General features: G+C 39.9%; 1 protein-coding gene across 5 annotated transcripts in view; it reads right to left on the reverse strand.

Moving 5' to 3' along the window:
- Window positions 1-25578, reverse strand: part of LOC125899761 (partitioning defective 3 homolog B-like) — a 265237-nt gene that overhangs the window by 168113 nt on the left and 71546 nt on the right. For all 5 annotated transcript variants that reach the window (XM_049594278.1, XM_049594276.1, XM_049594275.1 and 2 more), the window contains exons 5-11: window positions 22422-22492; window positions 12273-12356; window positions 11117-11242; window positions 6613-6871; window positions 3683-3791; window positions 2312-2451; window positions 1948-2076 (exon numbers count right to left, since the gene is read on the reverse strand). In XM_049594278.1, the coding sequence (XP_049450235.1) occupies window positions 1948-2076; window positions 2312-2451; window positions 3683-3791; window positions 6613-6871; window positions 11117-11242; window positions 12273-12356; window positions 22422-22492 (918 nt within the window). The remainder of the gene's footprint in view (window positions 1-1947; window positions 2077-2311; window positions 2452-3682; window positions 3792-6612; window positions 6872-11116; window positions 11243-12272; window positions 12357-22421; window positions 22493-25578) is intronic.

The following is a 25578-nucleotide window of genomic DNA, read 5'->3' on the forward strand; positions in this document are numbered from 1 at the left end:
ATTGGCAAATCTCATTCAGGGCACCCTATTTAAACTGCTCTGGCAGTTTCCATGTAGGTGCATGGAAGGGCAGACAGGTGTGCTCTCTGCCTTATGGCTTCCCACGCAGGCGCATGGAAGAGGCTTTCTGCATAGGCCTGAGGAAAGGCAGAGAGGCCCCAGAAGAGAGCCATACCGCCAAATATAATACTGCAAAAGGAAATAAAGTTCTCTTTCGACGTAATTGTTCCTGACTGAAATGTTACAAAAGGTAAGATTATTTTTCTTTAACCCTTGAGCTCTTTATCAGAAATGTGTGTTGATGGTTTATGTTATTCTTCACTGGCACACAGTGCTTCTTCCAGTTTTCCTTTTTTGAATAACAATTCAGACAACTGCTGTCTTATGGTGTGGAGAGTTATTTCCTCTTACACAGGCGCAGAATGTATGTGCTGGTTGGCCGTTGGCTATAGTCTTTGTGTGTTCATGTGCAACTTTTTGGCCAAGACATGGTGCTGTCAGGCGACCCAGCAGGGGGCCTTCATCACCACTAGTTCTCTGAAGTCAGTTTGGTGTGCCTGAGCCTTCAATGGGACATATGTTGCAAACCATCTCTTATGTAAGAAGGGAGGTCAAAACCAGCAGGTATGACTCCATTGGCAGGTGCTTACTTGTTTTGTTTTCGCATACACTGGGGGATGAGACGACCAGATTACACATACTGTATATGATGTTGGAAACATGCAAATCCACTGTGAATGTTTCAGTCCTTCACAGCGAAAACTTATATTAAGCTGCTAGCCAACTGGTGTTCAGTGTGATTTTTTTATGTGTTGGTGGGCTCAGATTCAGTCCTGTCAGACTGTTATAAGAGGGGATGTATCAACATTTCGTGAAGTTCTGTTTACTGTGTCAATGTTTGCCATCGTTTGTTATGATGATCACTATTCTACTGACGGCTGATCTCCTAAAAAACTCCCAAGCCAGAATGTAACTATGTTCTGTGGTGTTAATATGACAACCAGCAACCATGCTGTCATGCCGTTAGCTATGTCAATAATTGCATAGTAAACAATGTTTTCATATAGTGATTTTTATATTTGTTTCTTTATTTAAATGTGGTCAAATCTTGTGGCTCCCTGAGGTGCCTTGAGGACGGGTCGAGCTCCCACTTTGGGAACCACTGCCTGAGAGAACATCTTTCAGAAAACAGGATGGGTAAAGAGCTACAGATTTACAGCACAACAAATATGAAAGCAGAAGGAAAATATTTCAGTGAGGAAAATGAGTCATTATCTTGAAGAGCAAACAGCAGCAGGCTGAGAGGAAATAACAAGAAATTCAGAAACATTATATTTTTGGCACCTGTAGCTGGAAAAAGTATGAAGAGAACTGTAATTAGCATCAGTGCATGCATACAGTAGCAGTTAATCATGCAAAGTCAGAGTAAAGGAAAAAGCATGGAAAAATAGAAGGAAGATGAATAAAATAAGTGTTTATTAATCACACTGTGTTAAAATTCAGCATTAACAATGTGCCAATGAAAGACTGGCACAAAATATTACCAATATCAACTTACAGATTTACAATGGGCTCATTTGATTCAATCAGAATGGAGTTCTATAAAACGTTACATGATTGCTTGGTAGAACATTATTGGACAGGGAAGTGCACCATTTTTCAGATTGTTCAGAAAAACCCTCAATTACATTTATGGTTAATGTCTATAAAGAAAAGCCTTCCTATAGGTTTCTGAGCTGTGCATCATCCAGGCAAGCCTGTTGATTGGACCAAAAATTGCAAAATTAGAGTGAGTTGAAAATATGAAAACAAAAACTGGTGATGCTAATGTGTGTCCGGCTCTCTTTCTCACTGCCTTGTTAGAAAAAAGTAGTAGGAAACCGTTGCCAATCAACCGCAAACTCTTAACATTGGCTGACAATACATAGCATCGTGATTGGTTCTTACCATCTCTCGAGGCAGGAACATGTCCTCCTGCCGTAGGACCACAAGACACACACTCTCTCCCTGTCGTGTGCTGCGCAGCATACACACCAACTCCTCTTGGCCCACACCTGTGATATCCACACCGTTGACCTAAACACATACACACACACACACACACACACACACACACACACACACACACACACACACACACACACACACAATCAGCATAACTGCCATTTTGCCTTGTTAACCTTATGTTTTTTCAATGTCTCACACCTTTTGTATTTTAATAAAATGCTCAATGCCGGATTATAGCAATAAAACGAGCATATGCCCCTTTTTTTTAAATGCATGAGTCGTATAATAATCAGCTGTCTTGTACCTCAAGTATGCGGTCTCCAGACTGCAGGCGTCCGTCTTTGACAGCAGCTCCACGTGCCAGAATGTTTTTGACTAGAATAGGACCTGGACCGTGGACTGAAGAATCTCTGGTTACTACAGTAAAACCAAGACCTTCAGGACCTAAACATACAAACAGAGATATGTGATAGAGAATTGAGAGGTGAGGTGCAATATACAAGCATCAGTAACACTCCTGGGCCTTTCTCCACACACAAATATCCTGTAGAGCTGTGTACTCCCTGTCTCTAAATTTGTCTTCCACAGGCTTCAAAAGTTAAAAAAAATCTCCTATCCATCCTCCCACACACACACACACACATCTTAAACTAGTTCTGAGATGTTCAACACATTGTTGTTGACTCAGCTCCTGACTACATATTGTAAGTATGATAACTTAAAGCCTTAGGAGATTGTGTGTGTGTGTGTGTGTGTGTGTGTGTGTGTGTGTGTCGCTTTAAACCCTTTAGCTATAGCTGTTGCTACAGTATCTGCAGGTGTGAAGGTTTTTTAAAAATGGGTTCAGGTTTGGGGCATGGAGGAGGAAAATAAAAGGAAGGGATGAGGAAAAGGTAAAAGAGGGATGAGTGTAACACAGCGGAAACGGGAGTGAATGTTCTGGAAAGAGACGTGATGAAGATTAAAATAGTAATCAGTCGAAAACACGTGTGCACACACGCAAACATGCATGCATGAACAAAAAAAAGACCACACACGGACAGAGAGACTAGTTGTGTGTTTTATAGACCTCATTTAGTGTGGTCTCTTTAGCAGAGCCAAGTCAGCAGTTTGGTCCAGTATGAATTCATATCAGCAGAAATGAACAGATCAATAAAGACTTAATAGACCCTGAAGAGAGGGAATCAGGAAGATGGAGAGAGAAAGGGTGAGAGGAAGGAGAGTCAGCCAGAGAACAGAGAAAGGAGGCTTTATAGAAATAAGCACAATTCTGGGCCAACAGCAAGAGGGAAAAAAGAGGGTCAAGTATATACTTAAAAAGAAGGCAAGAAATAAAGAGGGTTAATGATGCACATTGAGGAACCCTATAGAAAATCTAAATGATATATAAAATGTTACCATTTGCACACAGACAGACATCGTTCTTTTAAAGATAACTGAATTTTGAATATGTAAGCGTTGAAAACGAACAGAGAGAATTCAAAGGACGAGGGAAAATCAAATAACTAGATTAGAAGATAAAATACTGTATGAGAGGTGAGTTTTCTGAAATATTTCCACTTGTCATTTAAGTCACCAAGTAACATTTATGCAACACTACTGATCTGAAACCTCTCCGAAAAGATGCCCCTCTTTGTATGAGTGAGGCTCTGCTCAATAGCCAGGTGATCCTCACCTTTCTTAAGATCGATCCTCAGTCTTCGTCCTCCTCTCTTATTGGTCACCAAGCTGGAGAGGGCAGGACTTTTCTTATGGAGGGGGCTCTCACTCCTCCCCTTGGGTGTCTAGGTGGAGAATGTGGAACATTTAGGTATATTTTACAGCACAAAAACACAATAAAAAGTAAGGCTACAAGATTGGCAGCTTGGTGTTTTAATTACCCCATTTTGTCACATTCTTTTTGTACCATTTTTAAACCCTCTAAACTCTGTGAGTTGTTGACTGAAGCGCTTTTATTCATGAGACATTAGAAAAACTTTGAGAGGAGTGATACAGTATTTGCTAAAGCAAAGTAAAAGCCTGTTACATACAAGTGAAAATAAGTCATTTTTAACATCCTCCTCATTTTAGGCATTGCTCATAGGGTGAAAAAGGTCAAATGTGTCTTTCATGTCTGAAAATGATCCAGACACACAAATACAAATTCAAAATGAAGTATTGTAAGATGCCATCAAAGCTGTGCTGTGCCAAACCAGAAACACATGTTGAGCCCTTCCAGGAGTTTATGAAAGTGTTCTCCATCGTCATCATTACAGAATCACAGATAAACTTTTTTTCTCCAATAAAATAAGGTGATAATCAGCTGTTGCTAAGTAACTGTTGCCTCTAGTGCCAGCTGTTTTTCAAATATAAGCCCTGTCCCCATGGTGATGGTGACGACACATTTACATGTGTTTAAATAAGTAAGACATAATAATTCTCTGAATAAGGCAAGAATCAACTAAGAATAATGAGGGATTGACACTGTTTCTACAAACTGAACATATCCAGACAGAAATCACCATCATCAAAGTCATAAAAGAGGGCTGAAATAAAGAAACAGTGCAGTGGAAAGGCTGAAAATAATTGCCTTGGTTAATATTTTGGCCCAAAAACGTAATATTATGGCATTTAATGCCTTCAAATAATTCTAAATTGCAGTTGATGAAAACCGCAGAATTGTTGCAAGGAGAAAGGCTCAGGGAGGCTTGCATGTTTGGCTTGTACACTGAACAAAAATATAAGCGCAACACTTTTGTTTTTGCTCCCATTTTTCATGAGCTGAACTCAAAGATCTAAAACATTTTCTACATACACAAAAGACCATTTCCCTCAAATATTGTTCACAAATCTGTCTAAATCTGTGTTAGTGAGCACTTCTCCTTTGCTGGAATAATCCATCCCACCGCACAGGTGTGGCATATCAAGATGCTGATTAGACAGCATGAATATTGCACAGGTGTGCCTTAGGCTGGCCACAATAAAAGGCCACTCTGAAATGTTCAGTTTTATCACACCGCACAATGTCACAGATGTCGCAAGTTTTAAGGGAGGGTGCAATTGGCGTGCTGACTGCAGGAATGTCCACCAGAGCTGTTGCCCGTGAACTGAACGTTCATTTCCCCACCATAAGTCGTCTCCAGTGTTGAAGATAATTTGGCAGTACATCCAACCGGCCTCACAACTGCAGACCACGTGTAACCACACCAGCTCAGGACGTCCACATCCAGCGTCTTCACCTCCAAGATGGTCTGAGACCAGCCACCCGGACAGCTGCTACAACAATCGGTTTGCATAACCAAAGAATTTCTGCACAAACTGTCAGAAACCGTCTCAGAGAAGCTCATCTGCATGCTCGTCGTCCTCATCGGGGTCTCGACCTGACTGCAGTTCGTCGTCGTAACCAACTTGAGTGGGCAAATGCTCACATTCGACCGCGTCTGGCACGTTGGAGAGGTGTTCTCTTCAAGGATGAATCCCGGGTTTCACTGTTCAGGGCAGATGGCAGCCAGCGTGTGTGGTGTCGCGTGGGTGAGCGGTTTGCTGATGTCAATGTTGTGGATCGAGTGGCCCATGGTGGCAGTGGGGTTATGGTATGGGCAGGCATATGTTATGGACAACGAACACAGGTGCATTTTATTGATGGTATTTCGAATGCACAGAGATACCGTGACGAGATCCTGAGGCCCATTGTTGTGCCATTCATCTACGACCATCACCTCATGTTGCAGCATGATAATGCACGGCCCCATGTTGCAAGGATCTGTACACAATTCCTGGAAGATGAAAACATCCCAGTTCTTGCATGGCCAGCATACTCACCGGACATGTCACCCATTGAGCATGTCTGGGATGCTCTGGATCAGCGTATATGACAGCGTGTTCCAATTCCTGCCAATATCCAGCAAGTTCGCACAGCCATTGAAAAGGAGTGGACCAACATTCCACAGGACACAATCAACAACCTGATCAACTCTATGCGAAGGAGGTGTGTTGCACTGGGTGAGGCAAATGGTGGTCACACCAGATACTGACTAGTTTTCTGACCCCCCCAGACCCTCCCAATAAAGCAAAACTGCACATTTCAGAGTGGCCTTTTATTGTGGCCAGCCTAAGGCACACCTGTGCAATATTCATGCTGTCTAATCAGCATCTTGATATGCTACACCTGTGAGGTGGGATGGATTATCTCGGCAAAGGAGAAGTGCTCACTAACACAGATTTAGACAGATTTGTGAGCAGTATTTGAGGGAAATGGTCTTTTGTGTGTATAGGAAATGTTTAAGATCTTTGAGTTCAGCTCATGAAAAATGGGAGCAAAAACAAAAGTGTTGCGTTTATATTTTTGTTCAGTGTATGTCCTCTGAGAAAGCTGTGCAAGAAGCTGTTATTTAGCAGTGTCAGGAACACTGGAGGCAAACAACTTTTAACTGAATCTGTTTCTTGCTGTTAAAACTCGGTGTGGTAAAGTAGGATAATTTAAATGTTTACACAATGAGTTGCTTGTTTCTTGATATTCAAAGTAAAACACTGTCTTTTACCTCCCTCTTCATGTCCAGTCAGGCAGTATTTTGGTATCTACAATGTCTCGGATATCACAGGTCAACTTGGAGCAGAGATACTTACACCTACAGCCGGTTCCATAGTGGCAGCTTCCTCCGCCAGTCTCATGGCTGGATTCTCAGGGGGCTTAAACACGGGTTTGGCTTTAATAGGTGGAGGTGGCTCTTTGGTCTTGGGGATTCGGGGGCTGCCATCAGGACCGGCACTGCTGCCAAACAGCTGACCAATCAGACTCTTCTCATAGCGTTCTCTGTTGGAAGAGGGAACTACTTCCAAGCGGACCACTGGGGAGCGCATTGCCTGACGGAACAGTTCCTGGGCTCTGGGAGGGAACAGGGTAGAGAGAGGAAGAGAAGAAGAGACAGGGAAGTGTGGTAGAGAAAGAGACACAGAGAAGTCAATGATTGGTGCAGGGGAGGAAAGGAAACAGTAGAGAAAGTTTTGCTCGACAAGTGGTGAAGTTTTAAGTAAAGTTTGACTATATGCATTCTTCATATGGCACGCATTTACCATTAAAACTAATCATGCCATTAATCACAATTGCATACAGTGTGTGGTTATCAATCTCTGACAAACACAGTAATTATCAAAGGATGTATAACTCAAAAGAAAGAAAATAACAGATGCACAGTAAAATCTGATTACAAATGGCAAATTTAAAAAGTAATTATTATAAATGGGGTGTTCAGTTTTCAAAAATTGTAAGACAGAAAAAACTGCAACACACTGTGTCATATCTCAGGCTCATATATCTTTACTAAACTGATTTCAAGTGATCGGCGATTCAAAGACTGATGAGTACCACTGTAATTAACCATTGTTGGGCATCACTGGCAATCATTTTACAAATTAATCCAACTGATTATCTCTTAAGTGTCAGAAATAATGACAGCAGTCAATAATCATATTTTAAATTCACGGCACTATAAAATATAAAACTAGAAAATATGTATGTTTGAGAGGCTGAAAACAAGTTGCCCACTACAGCTGGACAAGGTACATTTTGTGATTAAGATGTTGAGTTTGAGTTCTCAGCAAGCCAGATTGTGTTTTTTTTTCTTTTGATTTGTGTACGTGTGGGGTCAGTAGTAAAGGGGTCAGTGTGAAAGCATGGTGTGATATGTTTGTTTTGTTGTCATGCTAAAAGCTTTGATTTGTTTAGTATGTGAAGCAGTGTACATCTTGTGATGCAAGACAACTTTCACAGAAATCTGATGATAAAGTGAAACCAAATTGGATCAAATCAAATAGATTCAATCAAACACAGCATGAGCACTCAAAACACTTGGACTGAGTCCACAATTATACAAATATTTTTTTAAATGTGGGGGAGGGGTCGTCAACATGGCTTTAGCGTTATGGTTTTATCACTGACTGTTGGTTTGGCAAGCTTTGGTTCTTCTTCTTTAACTGTGTTTTTCCTTTTCCATTTGAATAGAGATTTTTTTTAAAACAGTACTTGTGTGGGTATTTTTATTTTCTTTGAGAACGAAGGAGGACATAAAAGGTTTTCAAAAAGACCTGTGTACGTGTGGTTTTGGCCTAAAAATTTCCTAGTACTGTATAAATCTGAAAAATCATGCATTAACATATTATTAATTGTAGATCTTTATCACCTAAGTTGCATTATACTGTATATCAATATCTAAATCACTTTATTTCCATCTATTTCTATTTTCCCACTTGTCAGTGGTTACTTCTGGTGGGTGACTGTGTCTGCCACTGAGTATTTGTCTTCATTGAGCAACAAGATGAACTGAAAGTGGGACAGAACAGGAGATGCAACCCAGAACAATGACACCTGTACAGTACAGCCGGCCATTATAATCTCATGAGCTATGAAAGAGATCATTTTGCAGAGAATTAGTTTATATCAGATTATGCTAAGTAAATTAGGGGGACCATTGTGTCAGAGGCGATCGGTGCACACCATCATTCACCTCAGATAACCGACAGAGAAAATCCAGTTTATTTAAATTCTATTAAATTACCCTCCTTTTATTTCCCGCCTACATTATTATTAGGGGTATAATTATCATGAAGATTCTGAAACTAAAGACTATGTTTAGAAAGTCATGTATGAAGAATATATGTAGTTTTTAATATTCAGATAAGCAATAACAGTACTTTAAAATGTTATATTAATAAAACAGGAAGACTTACAAACATAAATCTGGTGATAAAATGGCATTGTGAGGAAGTTCCTATCCTTATTAATCAATGAATCACCACAGGAAGTCAACTTTGTATGTCAAGTATATGCACTGAGCATTTTAAACCAATTGAATTTGCTTCTTATCCTCTATGTATTATAAAGATAGTCATTCAGCCTTTTTAAGACTGAGGCTTCCAGCTAAAGTACCTCTTAAGTCTTACCTGCATGTCTCTAAACACTACCTGTGAATACAGTGCTGTATGTTGGGTGTTAAAGAAGTTAAAATGTAAAAAGCTCTGTTTTAATTTAATCCACCAAACTCCAGGAGCAGACAAACAAATTGAGAAATTCCAATAAATAATAAATTAACTGGTAAAAAATACTTATTTGTGTGTAAAAATGATCAATTTGCTTGTATAAAGTATAAGAAATTATACCCCTTTTGCGTGCCAGTGATAATATTATTCTCAAAGAGCCAACTTCTATAAATGGTGCACTAAGTAAGAATGGTTTATAAGTAAGTGTGAGCATGCGTGTTTAGCAATGGGTGGTCATCTCCTCTTCGCTCGACTCAGACAGATTTGCATACTTTAACCATTAGAAGCACCAGGCAGTCTGAGCAAGTGCTTGTGCCACACCTTGCTCAATGACACTTGTAGTGATTTCCATTGTATTAAGACCACAATACAGTACAATGAAACTAGATGAGAAAGCTGTGTGTGTTGATGTGTGTATAGGGACCATTGTGCACAGATGATATCATTATTGTTCCTGATTGGACAATGTGTGCAGGCACATTTGTGTAAAAGAGATATTCTGAACAAGCAGGCCACCTCAATACAGCTGCCAAGCTGGGACAATGGAGGTTTGTAAGTGTGTGTGTGTGAGTGTGTGTGTACATGGCACTCACAGGGATCAGTGGACTTTCAGTGGCCTACTTACACATATTTCTCTGGACCAAGCAACACATCTCAATACACCTGCCATGACAGAACAATACTGGCAAGAGTGTATGTGTATGTATGTGTGTGTGTGTGTGTGTGTGTGTGTGTGTGTGTGTGTGTGTGTGTGTGTGTGTGTGTGTGTGTGAGAGAGAGAGAGAGATCACGCTCAATCCTGTCAGTGTTAAGAAAGGGCCTGTCTATATCACAAACAAGATTAAAAATCATTTTTATACATCTGCAATTGTTCACATGTGTATGGATATGTGTTTTAAGTTGAGTGTATACAAAAACTGCCTGTGTGTGTACTGGTGTTTGTGAGTGAGCACACTCTGGACTACACACCGGTCTTTGAACAATAGGTGCAAACCCCTCCAGTGATAATCCGTTTACCTACAGTACAGCATAAAATACCTCTCATATAATCTCATTACCACACTATACACTGGACAAGGACTATTGTGTGGACTGTATAGACATTGTAATGTGCTGTAATCATTATAACATCCGCATCAGTCCTTGTAATCTGCAGCAATCTCTTTTACAGGTGTGTCTTTTGTCATTTTAATGCTCTGTAATCATGTTACATCCTCAGATAGTCTCATGTTAATGTACTTCTTTTCAGGTGTTTCAGTGGTACACTAAGCAAACTACTGTGAAACATCTGGCCTCCAATGAATCTTGAACAAATCTTTCCTTAGAGGAATGAGGTGGAACGCGCACACACAAAGGCCGGCTCTTACAGACATGCACACACACACACATAGATAAATTTGTAAGCAATGCTCTCCAAACATCTGCCAAGTGTCTTTTCTGCTGTTCTCTGTGATGGCAGAGCAACAGTGATATAAGCCGTCTGACAATGGGAAGGGAAACAAGACACACAGAGGCAAAGACAGCAGGGAAACAGGAAGAAAAGACGGGCCAGGCCAGACTTCAAAAGGTTTTAGACATGAAATGCATCTACTCGTACACACACTTAGGGCTCCATTTTTACCTTCTGATAATGTTATGTAGGGGACACATCTTTTCATTTGCATTTATGTACAATCTGAAAGCTCAACTCTACATTTAAAAGGACAGATCACCTACATCACATATTTATGTGTGTCATATATTGCATGGTAGCAATGCAGACAATATAAATATATATAAACGTTGGAAAATTAAACCAAAATGTTTATATTCCTTTAAAACTGGGTGAACTGACCCTTTAAATATACAGGGTTAGCTCTCTACATTAACCTAAAATCATTGCTAGATTATACACTGTACGATGTTCCTGATTACATAAGTATGAATTTTGTATGCATTCATTTTATCAGAAAAGCGTGTGAGCAGCACCATGTTGTTATGTGATATTCATTCTGTTCTCTAATATCCTTGGGACATGCTTTTGCAGCTATTAAACTCATTTCAGATGCATTTTCCACCTCCTCCGTCCAACCCACGTTAACTGTGTTGCACTCACTGGCTGAATGTCTTGTCCATGAGGTCGGTGTTGTTGATCATGACGATGCATTCGTCCTCTTGAAACAAGCCCTCCTTTCTTGAGCGACTCTCCTCCTCCACTCCACGAATGTACAGACCAAGAGACCTGACAAAAGAGGGAGCAAGGAGAGGAAGATTGAGATATGGTCACATCACTTCTGCAGTTTTTTCTTTAAACCTTGCACACACACATGCATGCATACACAAGCACATTCTTAGGGTGACTTTCAGTGTGCATCCCAGAGGACTCGTGTTTGATGGGGTAGCCCACTGAGACCATCCATATGGTTTACTTAGACACGGCTTTGTCAGACACACCCCCCCAACTGCCTGTTCGTGTATCGTTCTAGATCTCTATCAGTGCTTATATGATCCACCTTTAACTGATAAAAGCCAACCTGGGAGCACAGTGAGAGCAGAATAACAAAGACATGACAGGCATATAAAGCGAGCAGACGTGTAGATCAACACATGATAAAGATACAGATTCAAATGAACAGGCAACCAGTAACATGCTAGTATAGACTGACAGACCACTTCAGTGCCCCTAACGTCAGCCTTTGCCCCACCAAAACACAGTTTAACAAAGCAGAGGTGATCACACTGACACCCAGAAGACTTCAGCTGCGAGAGGATGAAACTGGGTCAAGAGGTGAATGGGATGATGGTAAATGGTGGAAAAAGATGAGAGAGAGAGAGAGAGAGAGAGAGAGAGAGAGAGAGAGAGAGAGAGAGAGAGAGGAATTTAAGGAGGAGACTGGCAGGGTCAGGTGAGTCATGAGAACAGCAATAAAAGCTCATCCTGCTTTCCTTTAGGAAATCCCCATCCACTGTCTGACTGTCACACACCCAAAGAAAAGCCATGCATAGCTGTGCAATTTTTCTTCCTTTTCTTCTTTTTTCCATTGTGTGTGTGTGTGTGTGTGTGTGCGGTTGTCATGTGTGCACTGCAGCACCAGGGTCCAGAATTCCCCACAAATGCAGAAGAGGATTGGGAGAATATCAGTCTAGGGCGTACTGTAGCTGGTAAACAGGCAAGACTTCTTGAGGTTAACTGGCAGAATTAGGACTTATGGGTATCTGTTCTGCGTGCATGCATTTTTTTACATGTGTGTTTATGCATGCACACAACTCACCGTCCACTGAGTGATGAGCTGTAAGGAACCACGTGGATTCCCAGGGGACTGTCCTCTCCCAGGATCTCCACTGTTCTGGTCAGGCTACACACACATACAAATGCACGCCACAAAAATCAAATCAGTGGAAGAAAAAAGAGATGCGTTATATTAGTATATGAAAATACAATACAGTTACAAGTTCTGTGACAGTAAAACAAAGGACAGTTCTGATTTAGCACAACTACTGGGAAACAAAATTGCTGCCAATAGGCATTTTCAGACCGAAGGAACTTAATCATAGTTCTAAAACCCCCCTCTGCTGTCGTGTTAGCACTGCAAGAACTAGAAATCATACTAGTCCTTAGAACGCCATATTGAGGCATTTTTAGCTCCTATTTCAGGGTAGATACTCTCACAGCAAAAGAGGAGCCTTAAGTAATGTAAGTCTATGGTGATTGGTCCAGACACAAATGCAGCACTGGCAACTGCCATTTTTAAAACCTGTTGGCCAGCTGTGATCAACAGACAACACAAAACACAAACAGCAGCTTATAATGAGAAAAATGGAGGAAATGGACAAGTGGATGATGTATGCACTCAGCACATATTGACGGAGTAAATTCAACACAATTTTGTGTAGTCCAAGCAAAAGTGACAGTGCTAAACCAACTGCTGACCAGCTTGCAGTATCTTACTTCAGCGTTCCTACTGGCAGTGCAAATGCAAACACAGAAAAGCCCTTGTTGGTATGTAGTTCTCAAGGGAACTCCCCAGTGGGCAGTTCCTCTCAGGGAGTCCTCAGAACTGTTTGATCTGAAAACGCCTAACATTGGACAAGAGGAGTGAATATAAACAGACCTGCTGTAGATTTCAAAAATGTACTACTCTGTTGTAATCATGGAAAGTGTTGGTCCCAGGATGAAGTCGAATCAAGACACAGATCCAAGGCATATTAAAGAACTCTGTCGATTTACTTCAATTGTAGCTACTGTGCAAATGAGCTATTCAAAAAATAAACAATTTGAGAACCTTTATGTTTTGAATCCCACCAATGCATTAAGTTGCCAAGTCCTGTGGGAACTCTGTTAATCACCTAACACCAGCCTATCTCCTCTTTTTAGTGTTTGTTGTCAGAGACACTCTGCATAATGATTACCCAGCCAGAGACACATCTGTGACACAAGCTAACATTAACCAGAAAACACACAATACAAACCTGAAAACATGTAATGAATCCTCAATCATACACACATACACAGAACATAAAACATGATGTGGAGACAAAGTCAAGAAGGGACCATAAAACAGAGAAGGCAAGGTCTCACACACAAACACTCAGACAATGATAAAAACACTCCTGAAAATGTGTCTCCTGAGGAAAAGTTTGAAGAGTGCTATCCTAGATTGACACATCACTTTCCATGGATACATTCATTGTGCTAAAAATATATTTTTTGTCAATGTTAATCCATGTCTGTGTGCACCCAGCCCTTAGAGAAGGGAATGCCGACACTCTATTCAAAGTCAACAAAACTGCAGACTGCTCTGTCTGTGTGTGTGCGTGCTTATGTTTGTCAAAACTTTTTTTTGTGCCATTCATCTCTATGGGTTTCTTCCTCTCTTTCAGTCTCTCAGTGTCTGTGTCTAGTTTGGATTATTCAAGTGTGTGTCTGTTTTACATTCTGTCTGTGTTTTAATGTGTGTGCGTGTTGAAGTCTTTGTTTGTTTGATTAGTTTATCTATCAGAGCACAGCCATTAATCCTCCCCTGACCTTCTCCCTGCTCCCTGTGTGTGTGTGTGTGTGTGTGTGTGTGTGTGTGTGTGTGTTTTGTAAGCGAGTTTGTCTGAACTTAGTTTTGTACCCTTTAGTTCTACCCTCCTCTCTCTCTGTCTGTGTCTCTAACTCTGTCTGCTCGTTTTGTCTCCCTCTCTCTCTCTCTCTCTAGACCATCCATCCATCCCTAAACCCCCATGAACTGATAGCAGTACAGATGCTGATAAACTCCACAGAGAGGGTGGTTGATGATGGTGGGTGGCAACAGGGGAGAGATGTAAAGTTCAAAAACAAGTTCTCCCTGGCTCTTTGTCTCTGCCCCTCTCTCTCTTTCACACACACACTCACACATAAAGCTGATGCTGCCTCATAGTCGCTCAGCAAATTTGAGTTAATCCAGACAATAGGAAACAAGGGACTGCACAAGAAAGGAAGGCAAAGGCAGAGGAAAGATGGCAGAGGGAGCGTAAAAAGTAGGAAAGGATATATGGGGAAAGGGTAGGAAGGCAAGGATGTAGGAAGGGACAGAGAAAGTGATGGTATTAGTAGAGACGAAGGTGAAAGGGATTAAGAGAATGATGGTAGTGGATAGATAAAAAGATGAAGTAACGGGAAAAACTACAGACAAGTAAGACTACAGTTTTGTCCGAATACCAAACATGTTTTGAGTATATTGGATTCACAATGAAAAAGTGGCAAAATTAAGTTTACTAAAAAATGTCAGCATGCATACTGCCTGCAATGCGGCTGACAGCTGCAAATGAAATTAATTTGTGTGTAGTGGTGGAAAATATGACTACATTTTTGGGAAGAAAATTTGCTTTGTTTTTCTTAAGTTTAATTCATATTTTTGACTGATGTGCAACAGTAGCAGTATTGCATCATTTCCTGTTAGTGTGAGCGTTAAGTATGCTGATTGCTTGTAAACTCTAAAGATTAGTTACTGTATACAGTTAGTATTTGCTATGGATTTCGGACACAGTGTAAGAGCTAGCAACTCTCTGAGGCCAATCTCAGAAACCAATGGCTAGCAGTCCGACGACGAGATCTGGTGTAGCCAGCAGATGTCCAGGCCAAATTTTCCTCTTCCATGAACCGGTCATTTCGGGTAATCTCTATAAAAAGATTTCTGCATATGAATTCAGGCACAATTTTTGAAAAGCTGATATAAAGCTAAACTGTTGTCAGACGCTAGCCAGTGGGTTCCAAGATTGCATTTCGGCCAATTTTTTCCACATCTCTTCATGGACTGTTTAAATATGACGAATCAATAATACTTGGACTACAAACGGAAAACGTACTGTAACACTTCCGATACCAAAATCTTGTCCCATTGTCTAAAGACTCCAAAAACATATGCAGATATCCATAAACAGAGATTACTTAAAGGCTGTGCTTGGGTGCAGTGGTGCACTGAGCTAAATGCAAATGCCAGCATGACAACATGCTCACAATGACAATGCTACATGCTCATGCTCAGCATCTTCCAATTAGCAGTGACGTGGGCACAGACATTTTCAGTCACCTGCTGGTCAGCTCCACTGAATCTGAGTTAAATCTATGCTGTTGTGTCTGTTTTGCAAGTGTTTGTGGTGCTGTCTGTGGTCATCATTGGACTGCGGTGGCCTGTGGCTCAGAGTCAACTCATTGAGATGAGGAAATCAATTCACCAGTCTGTAAACTCTCCTCCTGCTGACTTCTGTTTGCTGGCTAGGTCATTGTTTTCAAGGGGAAACATCAGTAAACATCAAGGAAAAGATAGAGATGTTTGGACAGCGCCATCTCTTTTCAGAGCAGAGGACTCTAGCTAAAAAGCGGAAGGAGATGTGTGCTTTACGGGAACTAACAACTAGTGTGACCGGGAATGTGACATATGGCTTGTTCCTGCTTGCCCTGAACCACAAGAGGAATAAACACTCTAGATCACACCATTCAGAGGCAGCTATAGAGCAGAGTTGCTGCCCGTGTTCAGATGGAGCTACTGTGTGGCCATCTCGCTGAGGTCCAGATGTGTAAACAAACTACAGCGTATGCCCCCAGTGATGCAACAAATGGAGCCAATCAGAGTCTGGAGCACAATGCACAACACCACAATCAACGTCACCAAAGACATCAGTGAATTCCCTGAGACTGCGGTGGATTTGATTCGTAAAACAACATAAGTAACTCTGCTGAAAATTACAGTTCAATCATTTCACAACCAGCAACCATGGATGACCAGAAACATCCAGGATGCCACACACACACACACACACACACACACACACTACAGCCCGTCTGGAAACATGGACAATCACAAAGCAGCAGCCTACAATCAAAGAAAAGGCAAAAAAGACTAAACTCTAAGGCAAGTTAAAAAGCTGACAGGATAGCATTTCTCTAAAGTTGTACGTTGTATGATTTCATATGACAAATAAATAACAGATTGAGTCAAAGTACAAAGTACTAATAAAGTTAATTTCATTGGTTTTGGTCATAACTAAAGTATCTGAAAGAGACCCAAAAAATTAAAAATTCCATTATGTTATTTCCATGGCCTTGGAAAGTTCAACCACTGTATGTGAAAATGAGATACTCTCCCTCTCTCAAAGCCAGAAACCAAAGAAGTAAGTCCCAAAGTTGTGATGTCATAGGGTATTAAGTCTGCAGCTGCTCCATAGACAATGAATGGGAGCCTAATTTTATGGACCCGCTGCAGGTTTCTTTCTTTTCATACTCAAATGAGCTTTATTACATTGTAGTGATCTCAGTTGGGGAACAGAAAATGTACCCATATACTCAGAACATTCCCCTGGGTGCTCTCAGTGTCATCTTGAACATCTTTCCTTTTCACTCTCTATAGAGAAGCTCCAGACATTTTACTGTACCCTATATGACATCGCAAATTAGCACTCTAGGTTTTGGATTTGGGATAGAGTTGTTCATGTTTCTAGTATTTTTGGACTGCCTTAGACCATAGGAATAACATATATGAATTCCAAAAATGGGCTCCCTTTTCAAGTCAGGGGAAGATCAGTGTCATTAGGAAACATCATCTGGTAACCATGAATGTCTGAACCAAAACTGGTGCCATTCCATCAAGTACATGCTGAGATATTTCACTGGGCTACTGAAAAGTGTGACCCAATGGTGGCACTAGATAAAAAGTCAGATGATCAACAAAATCATTAGGATTCATCCTCTTGGGACCAAAAATATTAGCAGAGAATTTCATGTTAATCCATCCAATAGTTGTGATATCTCAGTCTGGACCAAGGCGGTGATTCAGACCAGTATTATGGCTAAAACTCACATGGGGCAAACAGGAAGAGAAAAGAGGAAGAAACAGAGAGAAAAAGGGAAAAGAAGGTAGGAAGCAAGGGAGGTCTGCAAGCAAGATATGGTGAAATGAAGGGAGGAGGAGGCAGTGAATTAATTAGACAAGGCTAATGAATAGCATTAATATGAGAGGAAAAATAACATCCACCCCTCCCTCTATCCCTTCCTGCTGTTGTGCCTCTGATCTCTAACACTCCCAGTAGAACACACACACACACACACACACACACACACACACACACACACACACACACACACACACACACACACACGAGTACTTGAGATCCATTTGCGTTTCCGTTTTTTTATTTTTTGTGTGAGATGTTTGACAGGCTGCATCACTGCAAAAAATGAAGTGGGGGTGAGAGAGAAACAAAATGGGTGAGACTTGAGAAAAGAGAGAGGGAGCGCAATGAGAGAACAAGAGACAGAGGAAAAAGAGCCAAACACACAGAGAGGGAGCGAAGCGGAGAGAGATGAAGAGAGCAGGTGTTCTCTTTATCCACCTGCCACTTCACTGATCCTCGCTATGAAAGACAGAAACACAGAGGAGAAATAACAAAAAAGGAGGATGTGCATTACCAAACCACTCTCTTCCCCCCTCAGTGCATTTCACCCTCTCAATCCTCTTCTTATTTGTCACCTCCCTTTCCCTCTTTCTCTCCTTTACTCTCTAGGCTTGTCTTCAAAGTGCAGAGTGCCATAGATGTAGGGAGTAAAGAGGATGAAAAGCAGTAAAAATGTATAATACTGCTAAAGGTTAATGTATGCAAATACACAAATAAACCCATCACAAGAGAAACTGAAAACACTAAATAGTAGTTCTTTGATGAATGAATGAGTACGCAGCTTCATAAAAATAATAATCAAGTGTAGGTATACTACATAAATCATTTCCTGTAAACACTGAGAGTATTTTATTAAAAGGCTATTAGCCATTGTGTGAAACGTAGGGGTAGGGAAAAATCAATATAGCACAGTATCGTGATTTTTTGCATGGCAATATTGTGTCAATACACAGATGCCAAGTACTAATTTTTATATGATATAAATTAATAACACTGCAAATACAAATTAAACTTTTGGTAGCCTTCTGGGATGATAAAATTAATTGATTTTCCAGTCCAAACAATCACAATTTGCTTCAATAAAAATGACTAAAGTGAGATTAACAGACTGAAAACTTTATCTTGTCCTTATAAGATAAAGTTATAAGCTAAAATAGACATGGAGACATAATTTGCTGTCATAAGAAAGGTAATGAATTGCAATATATGTTATTGCATTACTCAGAATATCTCCAAAACTTTGAATTCATAATAATATTGCATTGTGAGTTAAGTATCATGACAATATTGTATCATGGGGCCTCTGCTGATTCCCACCCCTGATAAAGTGTAATGAAATGAATAGAGAAAAGTAATAGTGAAACACTAAAGACTAGAGACTTTGCCTAAAGTTGCTGCGTCATACTGTATCATACATATCACACATCAGCATACATATCTTTCCTACTGTACTGTAAATATGAAAATAAAACTTAAGAAGGTGGAAGAAGAGAAAAATACAGATAAAAAGGAACAAAGGCAGAAACTGCAGTAAAGAAACAAAATAATACAGGAAAGGAAGCAAGTGATGGATAAATTGGTACATGAATAGATACAGACCTGAATATCTCAAGCCCATCAGGATAGGAACGCTCACTGATGATGAATAGAAGTGTTAAGTCCCAAAATAATAAACTCTGCTAACCCCGGAAAACCCCTTTCACAGTTTGTCTTGTGCATCCAATGAAACCTATTTACCTTTTCACCTCCAAGCTTCATAAACTCCTCCAATACCTTGCCTTATTTCACAAAGAAATATAGTATGATGGCAATGCTATTTCAATAAAGCAATTTACAGTAAATCTGTTTCCCTGTATAAAAAGCACATTTTGATTCAAAGGTAATGAGTTTTCTGGTGACCGTGCTGTGTGGTTAAAATTATGATGAGCCATTACTGTTTTTATAGGTGTAGCTTCACAGTCAAAGGCCCATGCACGCTCACACACAAACACACACACACACAGGGAGGACCACAATGTGCATACATACATACACAGCAGCAGAGGCTCATATACAGCCACACAAACACAAACACACACACAAGCACACATACCCTAATATTCATTCATTTAAAGTATGCGTTGCTGTTTCAATATTTATGGCTGCGTTCCTCGACTCATTTTGGACTTTTTTGCAATTTCAAGGATCGTTTCCCCGACGACCACAAAAACCATTACATCACTTTTACATTACTCACAGCTGAGATGGTTTATGTGCGAGTGTGTGTGTACATGAGATGATTTGCGCAATAAAAAAAAAAGTTCTTGAGAAGATGAAACAAATGTGCGCATCTTAAATAATGACCTTTATATGCACTTCATTGAACTGCATAGTACCAGAAGTAAAATAAAAACAATATTTTTGGATAGATTTCCACTCAGCTGTTCATATTTAGTTACTTTAACCAGAAATTTCTTCTCATCATTATTTCAGGTGTTAGGGCTGTGTGTCAGTCATGCAATGTCATAATTTGATCGTGACATAACTTGTAAGACGCACAAGGAAATTCAGTTACTGCTAAGACCTTGCATGGAGACTTATTGTGTGTAGTGCACGATGAATATGAGTGTATTAAAGTGGCATGTGCATGTAGTTGTGCTTGCTACATAGTGTTGCTCAAAACCTTCCTTTAACCAACAAAGTGAGGACATTTTTGGAAAGTAAGGACATTTTGACCTCAAAGCATTATGTCAATAAGGGTCCTCAAAGATAGCAGTACAAGAATACGCATGCGTGATTGATGTGATCTCTGTGCACTGTGGGTACAGCTGCTATGGAGAAAGGCTACAATAGCTAAGGCTGAGGTCAGACATTATTCTCTCCACACAGCCTTTTCATGAGTCTCTCTCCCTACATGTCCTCTTTACAGGTTAACATATTATTTTGTTTTAGCATCTCTGAGTTAACTGTGGATTAATTGCACACCTATACTGACCTGCTGATTTCAAAAACACAGAGTAATACACTTTCCATTAACAGAGGTTGAGGTTGTCAGACAGAGGGGCACATTGATCAATGACGTAACAGCTATTTTCTCAAATTTACAACTGACACATTCACTGCCTTGGTTTCGTATTAGTCATGCTACTGCAAAGACTGGCCTTGCTTTGGTTGTGTGGATACACTGATTTTGTATGTTTTTATTCAGCCTCAGAGACCTTTGGATAACATCGAGTAAATGACGAAGATTAAAATTACATTTAGTTTTTTTTCTCTTGTATGGGGGCCACAAATGGAAAACTTATTAACATTATACATGTTATGTAATCATTTATTTATTTTGCAACATTTATTTGTGACACGGATAAAATCACAACAGAGTCCAGCAGTGAAAAAAAACACAACCACTCACACGATAAGAAATATAAAACAATCAGCATTTTATCCACATTATCTCAATGGTAAACTAAAAAAAAAAAATCTGCAAAATTACATACTGCAAGGCTACTTCCTGGTTCAACATCCATATTTAAGTTAGTTGTACACACATAAGATGGGTGATTGTATGGAGATAGATTTGTCTCATTAATACCTGTAAATGCACAGAGGGTGATCTACAAATATTTCTTGATCTGCACATGTTTCATGATTATGTGTGTGAACAGATCGACAATCTGTGTGTAAATGTGTAATCTGTAAATATAAAACACATTCCACAAATACAAAAAATATCTGTGAATACATTAAATTAATTTGCAAATAAATGAAAAGCATTTGTGAATATCTTCCTAACATTTACAACTTTCCAACAAGCATTTGTGAACGGATTTCGAGACAAAAGCACGTGATCACCCAGCTGATGACGTCATTTCCGCAAGTGAAAGTAAGAGCACGCAGTCTTTCTATGAGCTGTTTTTTGTTGTTGTTTTTTAATAATAATCAGCGATAAGTAACGTGCATTCATTGTTTTATGTTAATGTCATACAGTGATTATTAGTGTGTGTTTATTTGTTCTATGTATCTGGCACACACTTTTGTATACATTTCTGTTTGAGTATGAAAGGCACGGTGGCTTGGCTGCTTCTTCAGTTGGCAGTTATCAGCCAACTCATCCTGTATATTTTTCATTTCTTCTTTCGAGCAGGATTAAAGTCACAAAGAGTGAGCTCTAAGAGTGAGTCACAAACTGACTCACTCTTAGAGCCAGCCTCAAGGGGCCATTTAAAGAACTGCAGTTTTTGCCACATACGTGTTGGCTTCATTATCCAGCCCCTGAGGTAGCTGCTTGGGTTAAATACTGGAGGAAAATGTGGATACTGAAGTAATACGCAAGGGCAACCTTAAGTTAAGCTAGGATTACACTGACATGGAAAAAGGAACCCCGGAATTTATGGATTGGTTCTGGACATCATACATCTGAACCTGAGTAAAGCCTTATTCATAAACCGATTCACTGGAGCCTGGTATGTTGTTTGCTACATGTATGGTAACGATCTGTCCTCACTTTGTGTTAGAATATGTGAGCCCAACACACTGGCAAAATAAGCACACACACACATGCTTACAAAGCCCACAGGAGACATAGGGCATTCTGCACCCATACCACTTCATTAGGCAGCCCTCATTAGTGTATGCATGTGTGTTCTGTGTTCAGTTGTGTCTGCCTGTTAAAAAAAAAATAGTTGCAAGTGTGTTTGTAGCTGTTTATTTTTGAAGCCATGTGTGCATGGCAGTCTACACATGTCTGTGTGTGTTCTGGGAGTGTGAGAGTGTGTGTGTATGACCCTGACCCTGTTTCTGCAGTCTTTTGTAGTGGGCTAATGATGGGGCTTCTTTACACTAACTATATCTGTAAGGGCCTTGATCTGGATTAGGATACAGCTTTAATGAAGGGAAAGTAGGACACAAACACACACATAACCATCAACAAACATGAATGTAGACAAATACGCAAATGCAGAAGCTATCTTCATGACTACATAACATAAACAGGTGGACGACAGTACAACAACTAAAAACACACTGACCTGCCATTGAAGGTGTGTTTGCCTTGAGGTCGGTCTACCCCTGCTGGCCTCTCCACAGCAGGACTGGCTGCCTGCAGGGAAAACACACAGAGAACCTTCCTTTTACTGTCAGTTGGAGACAATAAAAAGAGCAAAACAACAACAACAGTGCTTTCAATCTGTCAAAAGTGGAAGACTTCATCGCTGGACAAATGAAAAAAAAGAGCGCTATCGAGGATTTTCAGAGACATGCAGATGGATTAACTGATAAATCTCTTAAATAAACAAAAAGCTGTAAACTAGTGAATAAGTGGAGGCATTAAGAAACTCCCCATGTTTTGATTTTCGCTTTTAATAAGCTACACCCAAAATGAAAGCCGAAGCTTAACAAGTAAGTCTTTGCAATTTGAAAGACAGGGGAGCACATAAAGGGAATGGATGAATTGATGAGTGAAGTGATGAGTGAAGGAGCTGCTAAACTGATGGATGGATGATGTAAAAATACCAATTAATATGTGAAGGCAAGACGACAGTGTTGTCAAGCAGCAATAAATAATGCTGTCAATGGGCATGGCAACCAAGAGAAAGAGAGAGAGAGAGGTGTGAGAAAGAGGACTTCAAATGTGAGCCAAGGGAGCTGTAATAATTACTTAATACAAAGACCAAGGGCTTGCATTAAGTGTGTATGTGTGTGTGTGTGTGTGTGTGTGTGTGTGTGTGTGTGTGTGTGTGTGTCTGTGTAAGGGACACACAGAGGTGAGCTCCACAGGGATGAGGTTACATGCCCAACAGAAAAGGGTTGATGAATCATCTTCACATGTGACAGTGTCTGTGTGTACACATTCTTGCAACAACCTATCACTCCTATCACTGAGTCCTCAGAGTTAACACTGTTTAATGAATATCTGTGCAGTTTAATACAATCACACAAAACAGCCCTGCAACAAATCCCACATTTATAAAGGTTTGTAGACACTTCTTGGACATTCATCTTTTCAATTTTTGGACACTGTACAGGAGAAGTATTGATTTAATTGGCCTATAGGGACCCAAAGTCCTGACGTCACCTCCAGGCCAGCTGCCTCTCTACTAGCTTCTGTATTTCAAAGCATCATTGAGGATTCTTCTATCTTTTTGAAAATTTAAAATGCATTCCTGGGATTAAATATCCATGTTCTAAAATAAGATTTATTTTTCTAGCACACAAAAACGTACTGCTTTTTTAGCAGTGGTCTATTAGCTAGGTCTACACCATTAAGCTCTCTATCCTACTACGGTCACAGCCATGTTAAAGGGGAACTACGCCTATTTCCAAAAATACGTACATTATTTCTATGGTCTAAGATCATTTAAAAATATAAGTAAACATGAACAATTCTCTCCCAAATCCAAAAGGTAGAGTGCTAAAACTTGTATTTGTTATGTCATAAGGTATAAAGTCTGGAGCTGCTCCATAGACAATGAATGGGGAGAGATGTTAAAGATGACACTGAGACTACCCAGGGAGAAATTTTGATATCAAGGCACTTTTTCTGTTTCAAACCTGAGAACACTACAATAAAATAAAGCTCATCTAGGTGCTAAAAAGAGAACAAACATCCTGTGGTTCCACAAAATCAGGCTCCCATTCAATGTCTATGGAGCAGCTCCTGACTTTATACGCTATGAAATCACAAGTTTTAGACTTACATCATTGGTTTCTGGGTTTGAGAGAGAGTAACTCATGTTCACCAATATTGATTAAACTTCTAGGCCATGGAAATGAAATATTTGAATTCTTAATTTAGGTGGAGTTAAAGCCCAAAACACTGGACTTGCTGGTCTGGGGCTTTGCAGCTGAAAAAAGAAATATTACATACGCAACAATATTGCTTGAGATATACCATATTTTACGATGCAAAATCCTATGCATTAGGATGTTATTAGCAGAGCTATTGAGTTTTGTTGGCAGTGTTTTCAAAGAATGTGTGCTATATTTAAAAATTATTACAATGTTGATGAAAAAGACATAGTAAAATACATTTGTTAATAAAAGCAAACCTTATATTTGTCACAGAGCTACAGTCTCCCCGATCTCTGATTTCAGTTTCTTTTATTTCTAAATTAAAGCCAATTTAAATTGAATGTAACACACTTACTGTACTGTACTTTTGGCAGGAATTGCACCATATACATAAACTGACCTTTTCTTGAGCACTGTTATCAGAACATCTGGCAAAATAACTGGAATTACCATTCAGTTCAAATCTACGCATGTGTGCATGCTCATACGAGCATGTGGATATCTGACTTCAGGCGTGCAGGTGTTTGTGTGAGCATATGCAGACAAACACACACAGGTCAATAAGGTTCAATGTTAGTAGTAGGCACTAATGGACTCTCAACATGACCTTACACCTCTGACCCCTCACCCTATTGCCATATGACCTACACCACCTGTCGGGGAATCAGAGAGGAAAGGAAAGACAGAAAGAGCTGAGAGCGAAACAGAGGAGTGATGAGAGAAAAGAGAGAGCTGACGAGATTCAGATTAGGTCAAGAAACAATAGCTGAAGACGTGAAGAAATAAAGCCAATGAGAAGAGGTGGATGAAGGTAAGATGAGACTTAACGATGAATGGCAGACTGCAGATACTGTAACCATATGTTTAGGGTTTGGTGGTTTGGAAATCAATTAGTCTGGCCTAGCTGCAGATGCTGTCATGTGAGCTTAATTACGAACACGATGACAGGTAACATTAATTATCCTAACCTCTTTGTCATAACAACAGCCACTCATACATTAATTGGAAAGTCTTTGGTGCTTAATTGTATGTCTCATTTAATAACTGCATGTAGAAATAGTCTCCCTCTTTCTCTCTTTGGAAGAATGACATATTAATTAAAAAGGCCAGCAACGTATGTTACTTATCAAAGAGTAATTTACAACAAGTAAATGAATCTGAACGAATAAATATGTCTCGTTATTCATGTTAACCTTAGGAGGTCACAGAAAATATAGCAAAATATACATTTGTTGAATGGTAAAGTAAGAGTGGACTTTCTGTAAGTCATTTATTTAATTACATTACACTAATTAGATTCATCTAGTCATCTGAATACTTCCAGCAATTACATGTAATTTACATTGCTTTTATTTTAATGAACTGCTGCAAAATTCATTGAAAATGAAAAACAAA

Source organism: Epinephelus fuscoguttatus, linkage group LG13 (genome assembly GCF_011397635.1).
Source record: "Epinephelus fuscoguttatus linkage group LG13, E.fuscoguttatus.final_Chr_v1".
Lineage (NCBI taxonomy): Eukaryota > Metazoa > Chordata > Actinopteri > Perciformes > Serranidae > Epinephelus > Epinephelus fuscoguttatus.